The sequence below is a fragment of the Ruditapes philippinarum genome, unplaced genomic scaffold (assembly GCF_026571515.1).
Source record: "Ruditapes philippinarum isolate M1 unplaced genomic scaffold, ASM2657151v2 ctg7457_1_1_1_1, whole genome shotgun sequence".
In the NCBI taxonomy this organism is placed as follows: Eukaryota; Metazoa; Mollusca; class Bivalvia; order Venerida; family Veneridae; genus Ruditapes; species Ruditapes philippinarum.
The window spans coordinates 52100-68015 of NW_026858560.1; the positions used below are offsets into that span (position 1 = coordinate 52100).

General features: G+C 33.3%; 1 protein-coding gene across 1 annotated transcript in view; it reads left to right on the plus strand.

Annotated features, from left to right (window-relative positions):
• LOC132753588 (SID1 transmembrane family member 1-like) overlaps window positions 1–15916 on the plus strand; it is a 50703-nt gene that overhangs the window by 17256 nt on the left and 17531 nt on the right. Inside the window, exons 9-16 of the mRNA XM_060744072.1 lie at window positions 636–709; window positions 1222–1288; window positions 1925–2073; window positions 3820–3868; window positions 6250–6367; window positions 10175–10311; window positions 13275–13377; window positions 14329–14402. Coding sequence (XP_060600055.1) covers window positions 636–709; window positions 1222–1288; window positions 1925–2073; window positions 3820–3868; window positions 6250–6367; window positions 10175–10311; window positions 13275–13377; window positions 14329–14402 — 771 coding nt within the window. The remainder of the gene's footprint in view (window positions 1–635; window positions 710–1221; window positions 1289–1924; window positions 2074–3819; window positions 3869–6249; window positions 6368–10174; window positions 10312–13274; window positions 13378–14328; window positions 14403–15916) is intronic.

Genomic DNA, 15916 nt, shown 5'->3' on the forward strand with positions numbered 1-15916 from the left:
TCTTTAATCTTTAGGGTAATTGAAATTCATTTGGGTCATTCATTATCATTAGCATAATAGCAGCTCTAATCTGTTTAATAAGAACTCAAAGTTAAATGTAAATAGCCGATGCTGTTTACTTAATGCTTAATTCCAAAACTTTTTATGGTGAATATCAAGTGTGATATTCTTAATTTATCGCAGTGATATATATTGTTTAGTCAGTGGATAATTGAATATGTATATTACTGTACATAGTGCTAATTCAGTACTGTAATAGAACTACCTTGAAAGTCTGAACATATTAAATATGTACTATAGTCATTAAAGCCAACTGGTATCATTAAAACTTATGATTTTTTTTATTGATATGTCACTCTAAAATTAGGCATTTTTTGCTCAACTATTCAATTAAAGAATATAGAGAGCTATTGTACTAGACCAGTGTCACACTTTGATTGATGTTTTGTGTGTAATTTGTTATCTCCAAAACTTCAGAATGGAAATGGTTTAAACTTCATACACATGTTCTATGTGATTATCTACTATGATGGTCACAGGTCCCATAACTCTGAGTTACCTTTTTACAGAATAATGCCCCTTGTCGAATAGTTCAGCACACTGTCTTACTGACATCTCTTATTTTTCTATTACAGACAGCCCTATTTGTTTGTGACTTAGCAAGAAAAAGTGAGAAAAGGGCAGATAAATCCTATAAACTATATTGCAAGTAAGACTTCTTTAATTCACATACAAGCCTAAAAGTGACATGCTCATTTCTGCTATATATATTGTAAATGATTGTTAATGACAAATTTCAAGCCTAAAATGTAAAAACTATCCAAAATATAATAAAAAAGACTGCTCTACACCTTTATAACTCTAACATTGCCAATCAATTTTGAATTTTCGGTAAGTAATGTGGGTTAATGAATATTTATGGGGAAGTAGCTAGAATATAAAATTGATATCAAATAAGACAAAATGTAAAGTTATTTTGTTGACTCACCATTTATGCTTGGGTGAGCACAATGCCTTTTGAAGCTTTCAACACAACACATGACTTGGCTAAGCTATTAACATTGGAGAGGAGTGGAGCATTAACAAAGATCTTTGACTCGAAATATGCTAGTCTTATTTACTTAAAATTTGATTAAGCATCTTATTTTTGTGACCGTCTTTTTACATTTTGCTTGAACTATATCATTTACAGAATTCTAAATTTTGCTTTCTCACTTACAGAAATTTGTTCACGATAGCTATATTTTATGGGTTACCAGTAATACAACTTGTGATGACGTACCAAACAGTAAGACAATATTTTGTTTATTTAATAATATGTCAGATGTACTATAAACTACCTTTATTTATAAAGTTTAATAGTAGACATATACTGTATGTACAAGATTAAATTTATCTTACTAAGTATCTTTTTTTTTTCGATTTTTGATTTAAAAACTTGTTTTATAAAAAGAAACAAGGTTGATTAGGTTATCAAAACCAATTTATTTTGTTCTGTTTTGGTCATGTAGATGGTTGTAAGTTCTAGCCATATGTTTTTTGGTGTGACCGTGTCTGAATAAATACGGAGAGTCATAAAACAAAATACAATGAAATTGTATATGATTGTAAAATGAAAACATTTGAGCTGTGCCTTGACAAAACCAACATAGTGGGTTTGAGATTAGTATCGATCCAGACCAGCCTGCGCATCCATGCAGTCTGATCAGGATCCATGCTGTTCGCTGTCAGTTTCTCCACTTGTAATAGAGTTGGTAAGCGAACAGCATGGATCCTGATCGGATCGGACTGCGCGGATGCGTAGGCTGGTCTGGATCCATGCTGGTCGCAAACGCACTATGTTGGTTTTGTCGTGATGCAGCTCATTTGTACTGTTCAAGTTATTGCATGTACATGAATTTTGTCACTATTTTTGTGTTTGAAGGTACTAAACTTCACTGGCGACCAGGACATATGTTACTATAATTTTGAGTGTGCTCATCCGCTTGGTAGAGTGAGCTCATTTAATAATATCTACAGTAACATAGGTTATGTTATGCTGGGTATACTGTTCCTGATACTGGTTGCCCGCAGGTAAGTTAAAAAAAAAATTCTTTACACCCCTAAATTTCTATAATGGACTTACCCTGCTATGAATTTGGAATTGCACCTGGGTATTTTCGTGTGGATTTATTCAATATTTTTAGAGTAATTGCCCTTGACTTAGTAAAAATTTGCACTTTTCAACTTGTGTCGCATGTAACTCAAAAAGTATTTGACCTAGAGTCATGAAACTTTACAGGAATGTTGATCAGCATGTGTAGTTGTGCACGTGGGTATTTTTGTGTGGATATATTTAATATTTTTAAAGTTATTGCCCTTGACTTAGTAAAAATTTACAATTTTCAACTTGTGTTGCCTGTAACTCAAAAAGTATTTGACCTAGAGTCATGAAACTTTACAGGAATGTTGATCAGCATGTGTAGTTGTGCACCTGTGTACTTTAGTGTGGATTTATATAGTATTTTTAGAGTTATTGCCCTTGACATTTTGCAATTTTCAACTTGTGTCGCATGTAACTCAAAAAGAATTTGACATAGAGTCATGAAACTTTACAGGAATGTTGATCAGCTTGTGTAGTTGTGCACCTGTGTATTTTTGTCTGGATTTATTTAGTATTTTTAGAGTTATTGCCCTTGTCTTAGAACATTTTTGCAATTTTCAACTTGTTTAGCATGTAACTCAAAAAGGATTTGACATAGAGTCATGAAACCTTAAGGGAATGTTGATCAGCATATGTAGTTGTGCACCTTGGGTTTCGCTTGTGAATTTATCCAGTATGTAGAGTTATTGCCCTTGACTTAGTAAAAACCGTTTCATTATGTTGTGTTATTTGTTCCTCGAGTGCTTGAGCTAGAATCAACCAACTTTACAGGAATAATTATCAACATCACTAAATTACAGGAATAATGATCAACATCACTGTGAAGCTATGCACCTGGGACTTTGCAAGTGGATTTTTTTCAGTTTTGCTAGAGTTATTGCCCTTGACCTACAGTAGTATAAATTTGCAATTTTCAACTTGTTCATGCATAGCTCAAAAAGTATTTGACTTGTTGGCCTGAAAGTTTACAAGGATGTTGGTTAGCGTGTGTACTTATGCACCTTGGGGTTTGCTTGTGGATTTATTCAGTATTTGTAAAGTTCTTGCCCTTTACTTAGTAAAAGATTTTTAGTTTTCAACCTGTGGAACATGTAGTTTAAAAAATATTTGACCTAGAGTCATAAGATTGACAGAACAGTGGTGTGTGGGGGCACCCATGTCCTATGGACACATTTCTAGTTTCTTCAAGCAATAGTTCGTAAGAATATCTAAATGATACATTTCTGTTGTTTGTATCTATATTTGAAGTACTTTTGGAAAATGTGCCCATTGTAGACCAATTCACTTTAATACCATGTATTCTTAATTTTAAAGAAATAATGAGACATTTGCAAATTTGTTCAAATTTATAGTGATTTTGAGCTTCAGTTACCTATATGTTAAATAGTGAAAAATAAAACTGAAAAGTATAAGAAAATGGTTAGAAATTGTTTGTTAAAAATGGTAGAAAAGTCCAAATCTGTAAAATATTAAGATATTGTAGCTGCGCTTGTCGAGGAAAAGAGTAAACATCAATAGCCTGTCTAACAATGACAGCTGTTGCTTGAAAATAAATTCTGGTAAGTTTTGTTAATTTAGGCAATTGATATTGTAAAGGTTTTCTATTGATATCTTTATTTCATCTTCTTTAATTTTTTCAAAATATTTAGTTTTGCATTTTTTCTCTCCTCTTTCAGAGAGTTTCTGTACAAGACAGCAAAAGATAAAAGTGAAGGTAGACATAAGGTACCATGATTTGTATATTATTTTGAAATCAATTTTTTTATAAGTCTTTTTAAATCTGCAAATTTTGTCAATGCTTTCATTTATTGATAAGTAGATTTTGGACATAAGCAATCACATTGTGATGAAAAGTAGATTTTAGACATGGCCAATGACATTGTGATGAAAAGTAGTTTTTAGCTCGACTTCTAGTATTTGATAAGAAAAAGTATAGCTATTGAAGTCAACCCAGTGGCTTATGTTAAAGTTTTTGTGATACCTCCAATATTTTCATAGTCCATTGACATATAGATTTGAAACTTTGCAAACTTGTTCACAATCATGATTCAAACCTGTAGACAGGAGAAGGTAACTGTATCAAGCATTTTGACAGAATATTGCCCCTTTTTGTGTCGCCTTGAAAAAGGCGACATATAGGGGTTACTTTTGTCGGCGGCGTCGTTGTCGGCGTCCCCTAAAGCTTGTCCGGAGCATAAGTCAGTCATTATAAGTTGGATTGATTTCAAACTTGGTATGCATGCTTTTTATAATGACCCGAAGTGCAGTGCACAAGAATGGTACTCTGTACTTCTTATTTTTTGAGTTATTGCCCTTTGTTTATTTTCATACTTTATTTTTGTCCGTGCCATTTCTCCTAAAGTATAAAATCTATGGATTTAAAACTTCATAGGATGATAGATCTCATTAATAAGAAGTGCAGTGCACAAGAACTGGTACTCTGCATTTCTTATTTTTTGAGTTATTGCCCTTTGTTAATTTTCATACTTTATTTTTGTCCGTGCCATTTCTCCTGAAGTATAAAAGCTATGCATTTGAAACTTCATAGGATGATAGATCTCATTAAGAAGAAGTGCAGTGCACAAGAACTGGTACTCTGCATTTCTTATTTTTTGAGTTATTGCCCTTTGTTAATTTTCATACTTTATTTTTGTCCGGGCCATTTCTCCTAAAGTTTAAAAGCTATGGACATGAAACTTCATAGGATGATAGATCTCATTAAGAAGAAGTGCAGTGCCTAAGAACTGGTACACTGCATTTCTTATTTTTTGAGTTATTGCCCTTTGTTAATTTTCATACTTTATTTTTGTCAAGGCCATTTCTCATAAATTATAAAAGCTTTAGACTTGAAACTTAATAGGATGATAGATCTTATTGATAAGAAGTGCAGTGCACAGAAACTGCTGCTCTGCATTTCTTATTTTTTGAGATATTGCCCTTTGTTGATTTTCAAATTTCATTTTTGTTGTGGCCATTTCTCCTAAACTATATTGTTCACAAGGCGACACATCCGACTCGCGGAGTTCTAGTTCAACTTAGAATTTACGTTAAAGATTTTGTAATACCTCAAATATATTCAAAGTCCATTGACATATGACAGACTTGTTCACTATAATGACCCCAACCTGGTGGCAGGTGGAGGTAACTGTATTAAGCATTTGGACATAATTATGCCCCTTTTTCAACTTAGAATTTTCGTTTAAGTTTTTGTAGTACATCAAATATTTTTAAAGTCCATTGACATAATTATGGCTTTGAAACTTTGCACACTTATTCACACTCATTACCCCAACCTGTAGACAGGAGGAGGTAACTGTATCAAGCATTTTGACAGAATATTGCCCCTTTTTCGACATAGAATTTTCGTTAAAGTTTTTGTAATACCTCAAATATTTTTATAGTCCATTCACATATGACTTTGAAACTTTGCACACTTGGTTACCATCATGTCCCCAACCTGTAGACAGGAGGGGGTAACTCTATGAAGCATTTGGCAGAATAATGCCCTTTTTTCAACTCAGAATTTACAATTAAGTTTGCATACACCTCAGATATTTTCATATTCTATTGACATCTGGCTTTGAAACAAGTTGAAATTATATATTTTTTCTTTGAGAGCATAATAGGACTCTCTCCAAGGCCTATAACTGTAACATAGATTCAAAGAAAAAATTTGCCCTTTTGTTAACTTTGAAAATTTTACATTACCAAGGCTCTTTCATTATCAAGCACTTAGAATAGAGGAGCATTTCTGTCCTACCGACAGCTCTTGTTTGACTTGGCCAATGTCATTGTGATGAAAAGTAGATTTTTTAAAATGATCAATGTCATTATGATGAAAAGTAGATTTTTTACATGACCAATGACATTATGATGAAAAGTTTTGCACATGGCCAATGATATTGTGATGAAAAGTACATTTATTTGCTAGTTCTATAATAAATAAACCTTTTGACCAAGATGTTTGGGATGACTTTTCAGATTCTATATACCTCGAAGAATTATTGTGTATAATCCAAATTGTTAAAAAAACATTATCAGTTTATATATATATATTACTGCTTTGTTGTTGAAATATTATGTTGGTAAATTTTTGTTTTCCTCAGAAATTTGGAATACCACAGCATTTTGGTTTGTTTTATGGGATGGGGTTTGCATTGTGTATGGAGGGAATCATGAGTGCATGTTACCATGTGTGCCCAACTTTCTCCAATTTTCAGTTTGGTAAGTATCCATTTACAGTGTTTCTGCCAGCTCTGATTTTCTGAGGGTCTTTTATGACCCCATGTATGATATTTTAGGGGTCATTTCAAATTCATAAGGGTCATGCCAATAAATTTAACAAAAATGTAAAAAACAACAGGTAACACTTTATAAGTTTCATTTTCTTAGGCACTTTACTTCTTGCCAGAGAACATTTATGTACCATCATGTAGTTCAACTATATGTGAATAAAAATATTGTTAAATACTTGTTTTTGTGTTATATTTTTAAATAGTTATTTTAATTTTTTATGTCAATTTATTCATCAACAAAATTACACCATTTATAATGGATTGTTTTTCTTTCGGGGAATTAGTGTCATCGTCAACATTTTTTTATATGATACTTCTTTTTGGTCATGGACAACAATATTTTGTGTATTTTTCGTAAAGAAATTGGTCAATCTCCGCTATTTTGGAGCAGACGGCATTTTCCACAGACAGTTAATTCGTTCGCAGAATATGACGACAACAAAATAAATAATTTTGTCTGGGCGCTTTCAATATATGCAGTATCGTATAAATGCAAGCGTTTATTAACTAGATGAAATTGGCTAAATGCCGGACCACGGACCCGGTAAATTTCATTTCTCATTAAAATTATAGTGGAGCCCACGGTAAACATTCCGTACATTTTTATACTGAATTGACGGTTTATAGTCTGTATATCTGACTCGTGTTGAAATCAGCGACGGTGAAATTCTTGCGTCACAAAATACGCACTAACTAAATTTCATTGCGTCATGGCCGAAAATAATGCGCCAAAAACGCAAAAACGCGCTCTGGCAGAAACACTGCATTTAACCTTAAATTTATATAATGGACTAACCCAGTATTAATGTTTGAACAGTTGAATCTGAAACAGTCCATTGCAAGTTTAACCCAGTCCTTCATGAGCATTTTGTGAAAAATGGCTGTTTTCATTGAAAAGTCTCCCGTTACAAGTTCAAATTGCTATAATACTATAAAAACTGCTTCAACACTAATCAAACTTGGCACAAATGTTGACTGGACCATTGCCCTTGCAACAACATGCTCAGGCTTAAATTTTCTGTTACCATGGCAACGAGGGGACATCTCAAAATTGCCAAAAATCACTATTTTGCGTTGATTTTTTCCATCAAAATGGATTTCAAAGTGCTGCAACTTCTCAATGGATTGAGACAGAGTCAAATGCTTTTCAGCGTTGGTTACACGTTACCTTATGATCAATCTGGGGTCATTTACAGCCTCTCACAAGTCCAAAATTTTCTTGGCGATGAGGGGGACTCCGCGCCCCTTCAAACCCCCCAAACAGAAGGGGGCACATCCCCCTTCTGGCAACCCCCTGATGTATCTATTGGTTGGGGGGCCGCGCCGAAAACGAGGTCACTTTTTTTAACAACATTTCTCAAACAAAAACAAGTGTTTGGGGCCTAAATAAGGCATTTTTTCATCATTTGAGACAACAAAAAGGGGGGGGGGTGAAAAAAGGCGTTTAAAAGGCGTGTATATGAAGTAATGGGTTAAAGCTAATGTTGATATTGATTTTTTCACAAATTGAGGGGCAAACATGATAAAGCCTTGTCTAGTTGCATAGATGTGCAGACTTAAAGGCCCATTAAGCCTTAAAATGCTATTTTTTTAGTTTTCAAAAGGTTATCAATTTAGGTGTCTGGTTACAGTTTCCAAAACATTTCTCGTTAGGCATTAGCATGGCTGAGACATCTTTCGTATTTTTTTTTGTAACCGCTATAATGATTCAGTATTTTGTCTGGAAGTAAAGATAGCACTTTGTTCACATTTTGCCACTTAAATCAAATTTTCAATCAAATTTTACTTCACACTCCCAGCTATTTCAAGTGATGTTTTTAATCCATTATTACAACATTATCAGGCAATGTTTGCCCTTTCTACAGAAAGAAAAAAAATCATTCATTTCTTAAGCATAATGTTCCTTTAGGAATGGCCTAGCTTAATATTTATGGCACTGGCTGTTATCTTTTAGTGTCAGTGGTATAAAGAATAATGGCATTTTGATTTCGGCTGCATAGGAAAATCATTGTGTCATAATTATTTGTGAATAGTGGTATACATGTACAAATTGAATATATAAGTATATGCAAATCGGGGGTTAAATTTAATACTGTCATCATTGAAAATTGTGATTAAAAGTTATTGTAGTGATAAAAAATCCATTGAATTACGATACTTAATCAAAGTTACAACAACCTGTTTAGTTACTAAAAGGAATGTCCATATTATATATATATTCTTTATTTGAGTCTCATCCATACATAACAACATAAAACAATTCAATTACATAATTTTACAAAATAAAAGTTATTTATGTTGGCTATTCTAATCAGAATTACAAGAGACTATAAAAATAATCTAATGGAAGGGAGGCAACTCTGCAAGAATTTCCAATATAACTTACAGAGTTACCTCTCTTCTTATTCAATATTCATATGCATATTACAAATTAAAATTGCTACAATCAGAAACTATTGCTAATCTTGTTCTAGAATACTTAAAAAATTTCTGGTATAATTGCTTTACAGTGAACCCTAGTACTGTTCTCTTCCTTAAAACCATAAAATTTAGACTGAATAGCAATAGATTCTTAACCTATAAAATCATAATCTGGATAAAATTATTTCGCATCATTCGATAGATAAGACCTATATAAATAAAACATTATTCAAATTTAAGTGACTGTACATGTAACGTCTTTGTCTAAAAATAAAATAAAAGAAGATTGAGGAGTCAGTTACTAATCATTAACTATGAGTGTTTACCCTTTCAAGAGACCTCGAGAGTTTTGTACAAATATCCTTGTCTAATGATTAAAAGTATTAAAATATTACCAACCTTAAAATCAGGCTTATAAATACACTGATTAGTACAATTTCTCAATAACATAATGCAAGACCCTCAGTTTGTTGGATAAAATGTTTAATAATTTAAAAGTAACTTTATAAGAGACAGTTCTCAGGAGTACAACCAGTTACATGTAGTTCTACTTTTAAGAATTTTGAAACAGGATTTTGCAGCACACTTTACAATTTCAGTATTGGAAAAAATGAATGGCAGTTTATTGTTATCAGACAGCCTTAAAAATTGATAATTTACATTTCCTGCTTTGGCAAATAAATCTTTCCTAATATCCTCATCCCTTGCACAATACAAAATAACATGTTTCTCATCTTCAATGCCAGTTTTACAGATTGGACAAATTCTTTGGTTTTTAAAGCTAACCTTTCATATCTGCTAGTTTCGAGTCTAATAGGGGCTACCCCACATCGAAACTTTGCAAATGCTGCTCTATGCTTAATTCGGCAGGATAGCAGTTACATATGCTATTGTTTCATAACTAAACTTAAAGGTTCTGTAAGTCCTCAATTTATTTCCCCTTTGCCCAGAACTACTATTTATTGTATGAAGTGACTCAATCCATTCATCGAAATACTCATTCAGATATATGAGGGTACATTGACAGCATAAAACATTCATGGATTATCTTATATGTTATAAAATAAATTGAAGTCATCCTTGTAGATGAAAATGACATTATGTTTTCCTTTGTTTACACTGTACATGTGATTAGAAATATAAATGTGATTTGTGGAACACAAATTAAAAAAAAAATAGTGGTGTTTTATTTTCTCAAAATGTTGTGTACTTGAAAAAGATAAGAATGTTTTAATAAAAATGTAATAATTTATTTTTTTAATCATGAATTGTATACATGTACATTTACGATATTTTCATGATTTTATATTTACAGATACATCATTCATGTACATTATAGCATGTTTGTGTATTTTGAAGATCTACCAGAATCGTCATCCAGATATTAGCGCTAAATCACATTCCGCCTATGCCGTCATGGCCATAGTCATCATCATCGCCGTTATTGGTGTGGTACTGTACTTTCTTTTTAATTTTCCTCAAACTAAATTTGTTTTACCTTCCTACTGCAGTCCGACCCTGGTTATTCAACAACCCTTATTTCGATTACCTGACATTATCCGAAGTACATTGGCAGTCCTGTTTTGATCTCTATATAAATTGATATAAATAAGAATGTATTATTTGAAATGCATTATCCGAATACTTCCTATATTTCAAAGTAAAATTTCGGTCAAACATAAAGAAATACACACCTATCATGCTAAGCCAGATTAATTGGCCCTAATCCACTTGGTAACTGTCCCCAGTTATTAAAAATTTCGAACAGCCATGCGAGTATATAGACAATCGTAATAATTATACTTTGCATATTATGTAATTGTCTTTAATTACCAGAAATTACTTGTATACGAGTGTTTTCTGTTTAAAAAATTGGACGGTTTAAAGTGTTCAAGTTGATAATTTTGATTAAAGGATGAAATTAGCAATTTAAATATAAAGAACAAGCAAATAGTACAATGTATGTAAATGTAAATGCTGAGAAATTTCTTTTTATCCCCCGCCGATGGAATCTGGAGAGGGATATAGTTTTGGCGTTGTCCGTCCGTCCATCCATCCGTCCGTCTGAATTTCGTTTCCGGACTAGTTCTCTGCAACTACTGGCTGGAATTCAACGAAACTTTATGGGAATCATCAATATCAAGAGGAGATGCGCATATCGTCAGCTTGTTCCAGTCAGACCCTTTAACTCAGAGTTATGGCCCTTGATTAGTTATGTAGTATGCATATGGAGTAAAAATCATTTCCGCGCTACTTCTCTGCAACTACTGGCTGGAATTAACAAAACTTTATGGGAACCTTCAATATCAAGAGGGGATGGGCATATCGTTGGCTTGTTCCGGTCCGAGACTTTAACTGAGAGTTTTGGCCCTTGATTAGTTATGCAGTATGCATATAGAGTAAAAATTGTTTCTGCGCTACTTTTCTGCAACTACTGGCTGGAATTCAACGAAACTTTATGGGAACCTTCAAAACCAAGAGGAGATGCGCATATCGTCGCCTTGTTCGGGTCAGACACTTTAACTTAGAGTTAAGGCCCTTGATTAGTTATGCAGTATGCATATAGAGCAAAAATCATTTCCGCGCTACTTCTCTGCAACTACTGGCTGGAATTGAACAAAACTTTATTGGAACCTTTAAATACCAAGAGGAGATGCGCATTTCGTCACCTTGTTCGGGTCAGACATTTTAACTCAGAGTTATGGCTCTTGATTAGTTATGCAGTATGCATATAGAGCAAAAATCGTTTCCACGCTACTTCTCAGCAACTACTGGCTGGAATTGAACAAAACTTTATTGGAACCTTCAATACCAAGAGAAGATGCGCATATCATTGATTTGTTGGGGTCAGACATTTTAACTCAGAGTTATGGCCCTTGATTAGTTATGCAGTATGCATATAGAAAAATATTCATTTCTGCGCTACTTCTCTGAAACTTCTGGCTGGAATTCAATGAAACTTTATTGGAACCTTCAATACCTAGAGGAGATGGGCATATCCTCGCCTTGTTTGGGTCAGACCCTTCATTACAGAGTTATGGCCCTTGATAACTTATGCAGTATACAACCAAAGCAATAATGGTTTACGTGCTACTTCTCTGTAACTACTGGTTGAATTCAAGAAACTTTATGGGATACGAAGAGGAGATGTGCATATAGTCGCCTTGTTCCGGTCAGACACTTATGACTCAGATTTATGGCCCTTGATTAGTTATGCAGTATGCATACATCTCATTGGCATTTCCAGATATATCATTTAACACAGAGTTATAGCTCTGTTATTGCCCTGAATATTTATCAAGTTCAAAGAATATTACTGTTTATGCCATGATAAATATATAAATAAAGCCTTATTTCTTCAGTTGTTGTGTTAGTAATTACCAGTACTCGGCGGGGATATAAATTCAACGAATTTGCTTGTTCTATTTCAATCAGTGCATTATGTCAATGCTAGCACAGCTTTATGTCTATGCTAGCACAGCGTTATGTCTATGCTAGCACAGCATTATGTCTATGCTAGCGCAGCGTTATGTCTATACTAGAGCAGCGTTATTTCTATGCTAGCACAGCATTATGTCTATGCTAGCGCAGCATTATGTCTATGCTAGCGCAGTATTATTTCTATGCTAGCGCAGTGTTATGTCTATGCTATCGCAGCGTTATGTCTATGCTAGCCCAAGATATCATAATATTGCTTGTATAAATGTGAATTGTATTTATTTAAGATAAGAATCCTGCACCATGTCTAATGCTGTTTTATTTTAATGCTTGAGGATGACAGCGATAATTTTCAAGTACATGTATAAGCTATATATGCTGCATAATAACTATTTATATCTTCACTACTGATAAAATTTCATTTTTTTATGCATATTTTGTTGTTTATGTATTCTTGATTGATTAGTGGAAACAAATGTGTTGTAAATGGTAATTTTGCTATGATTGACAGTCATATGGTCAAAGTTGAGAAGTTGTTGTCTATCCCAATATTCAGATTTCCATTAAAAGTATTTAAATTATTGAGACAATATTGAGTTCAGTTAAGATACTGTTAAAGAACTCTACTGCGGTACAAAAGCCTGAAAATATATAACTTGAATTTCTGATAAAGATCCTCTTGAGGAACTTAAAAAAGAAAGATATGGAAACAATAATTTAAAAATCTACTCTGAAATAAGTTGAAAATCATATATTTGTGTTATTCTTAACCGGATTCAGTGAAAAATGTGAATAATCTGAAATTTTGCACACAAGCTATTGGTCTAGACCTACTCAAGTGGAACATACATTTCGAAAAATTCTCTTTCAAGTCCCATCATTTTAAAAAAACAACCTCAGTGGAGTCCCTTTAATTTTAATATTTCATGTTTTGATACTTTTACTAAAGTTTTTCTATGTTTTTTTTTCTACTGCAGGTATATGGTACAAACTTGTTCTGGATACTATTTGCTATAGTTTACCTTTTGGCTTCTCTTTTGCTTAGCATACATCTCTACTTTATGGGCAGATGGAAACTTGGTAAGTTTTAACATACCCAGTTCATTAGATCTGGCAGCAGCTTGCTTTAATCCTGTCTGTTTATCTGTCTGTCTGCATAATAATACTTTAACCACAGGAACTTGATATTTAATAAATAAATCACAAAATTTAGGTATATTAAAGATATAGCCCAAATCTCTATAAAAAAATCCTTAGAGATAGGGGCTTTACCTTTAGTATATACATATATTTTCTGATTTGAGCCACGTTACAACAAAACCAACATAATGGGTTTGCGACCAGCAAGGATCCAAACCAGTCAGGATCCATGCTGTTCGCTTACATACTCTATAACAAGTAAAGAAACTGATAGCGAACAGCATGGATCCTGATCAGACTGCGCGGATGCGCAGGCTGGTCTGGATCCATGCTGGTTGCAAACCCATTATGTTGGTTTTGTCATGAGGCGGCTCATTTATTGATAAAATATCAAAGTCCTGTGGTAAAACCATGGCCATCACATGTATAAAAAAAATGTCTTCATACTTAAAAACAGTTAAACAATTGATAAAACATGCTTAACTCTTTCCTTTTTTGAGAAGCAGCCATTTTAGGTCAGATCTTTTAAAATTGTATTCTGTCCTAGCAAGAGGGTATAAATGATTTGGTTACATGTCTTCAAAATTATGCTCACCCATGAAAAGCATACAGCAACATTTTAAAGTTCTCTTGATACAAATTTTGATTGGTGTAATAAGTATTTCTAATAATTACAATAAACTCAAGGAAATGATTTTGATTAGATTACATTTAATTAATTACATGACTTGTAAAAATGGCTTTGAATGTTTTATTCTTCAAGTTGCACTATATGTAATTGATTTTGATTGGTTTACATTTTTAAATTACATGACTTGTAAAAATGGCTCTGAATGGTTGATTCTTCAAATTGCACTATATGTAATTGATTTTGATTGGTCTAAATTTCAGATCGTTTCATATGTAAAAGAGTTTGGTTACTGATCATTTCTGATTGGATAAAATGTAGCAAGCCTGTGTATCCAGTAAGTACAAAAGATTTCTTCTTCAGTGGAAATTATACAAAGATTTACATACCCCTTTTTGGGCAGTAGAAATTATGTCTTATTGGTCAGTTTGTATCTTTTTTGCCCACATTTATTATGCGGAAAGTCTGTGCAGGGCTACAGGCTGAAATCAAATGGCATTATTTTTTATCCCCCGCCGAAAAGGCGGCGGGGGATATAGAAATAGTCTCCTTCCGTCCGTCTGTCCTTCCTTCCGTCCGACATTTTTGTCCGGAGCATATCTCTAAAAGTATTTGAGTTATCAACTTGAAACTTCATAGGTGGATAGACCTCATTGAGGAGGAGTGCAGTGCACAAGAATGATAACTCTACCTTTCATAATTTTTGAGTTATTGCCCTTTGTTTTTTTTCAAAATTGATTTTTGTCCAGAGCATAACTCCAAAAGCCTATGATATATCAACATGAAACTTCATGGGTGCATATATCTCACTCAGGAGGTGTGCAGTGCACAAGAATGATAACTCTACCTTTCATAATTTTTGAGTTATTGCCCTTTGTTATTTTTCATACTTAATTTTTCACCTGAGTGGAGCAAAACTCAAAAAGTTTTTGAGATATCAACATGAGATGTCATAGTTGGATAGATCTTATTGATGAGGAATGTTGCGGCAAGAATGATAACTCTTCCCTATACAATTTTTGAGTTATTGCCCTTTGTTCTTTTTCATGCTATTTTGTCCAGAGCTTATCTCAAAAAGTATTTGAGGTATCAACTTGAAACTTCATAGGTGGATGGATCTCATTGAGAAGGAGTGCATTACACAAGAATGATAACTCTTCCCTGCATTATTTTTGAGTTATTGCCCTTTGTTATTTTTCAAAATTAATTTTTGTCCAGAGCATAACTCAAAAAGCCTTTGAGATATCAAAATGAAACTTCATAGGTGCATAGATCTTACTCAGGAGGTGTGCAGTGCACAAGAATGATAACTACCTTTCATAATTTTTGAGTTATTGCCCTTTGTTATTTTTCATACCTAATTTTTCACCCGAGTGGAGCATAACTCAAAAGTGTTTGAGATGTCAACATGAAATGTCATAAGTGGATAGATTTTATTGAGGAGGAATGCTGTGCACAAGAATGATAACTCTTCCCTGTACAATTTTTGAGTTATTGCCCTTTGTTCTTTTTCATACTATTTTGTCCGGAGCTTATCTCAAAAAGTATTTGAGGTATCAACTTGAAACTTCATAGGTGGATAAATCTCATTGAGGAAGAGTGCAGTGCACAAGAACGATAACTCTACCCTGCATTATTGTTTAGTTATTGCCCTTTTTTTATTTTTCAAAATTAATTTTTGTCCAGAGCATAACTCAAAAGGCCTTTGAGATATCATTATGAAACTTCATAGGTGCATATATCTCACTCAGGAGGTGTGCAGTGCACAAGAATGATAACTCTACCTTTTATAATTTTTGAGTTATTGCCCTTTGTTATTTTTCATACTTAATTTTTCAATTCAATTTTTTT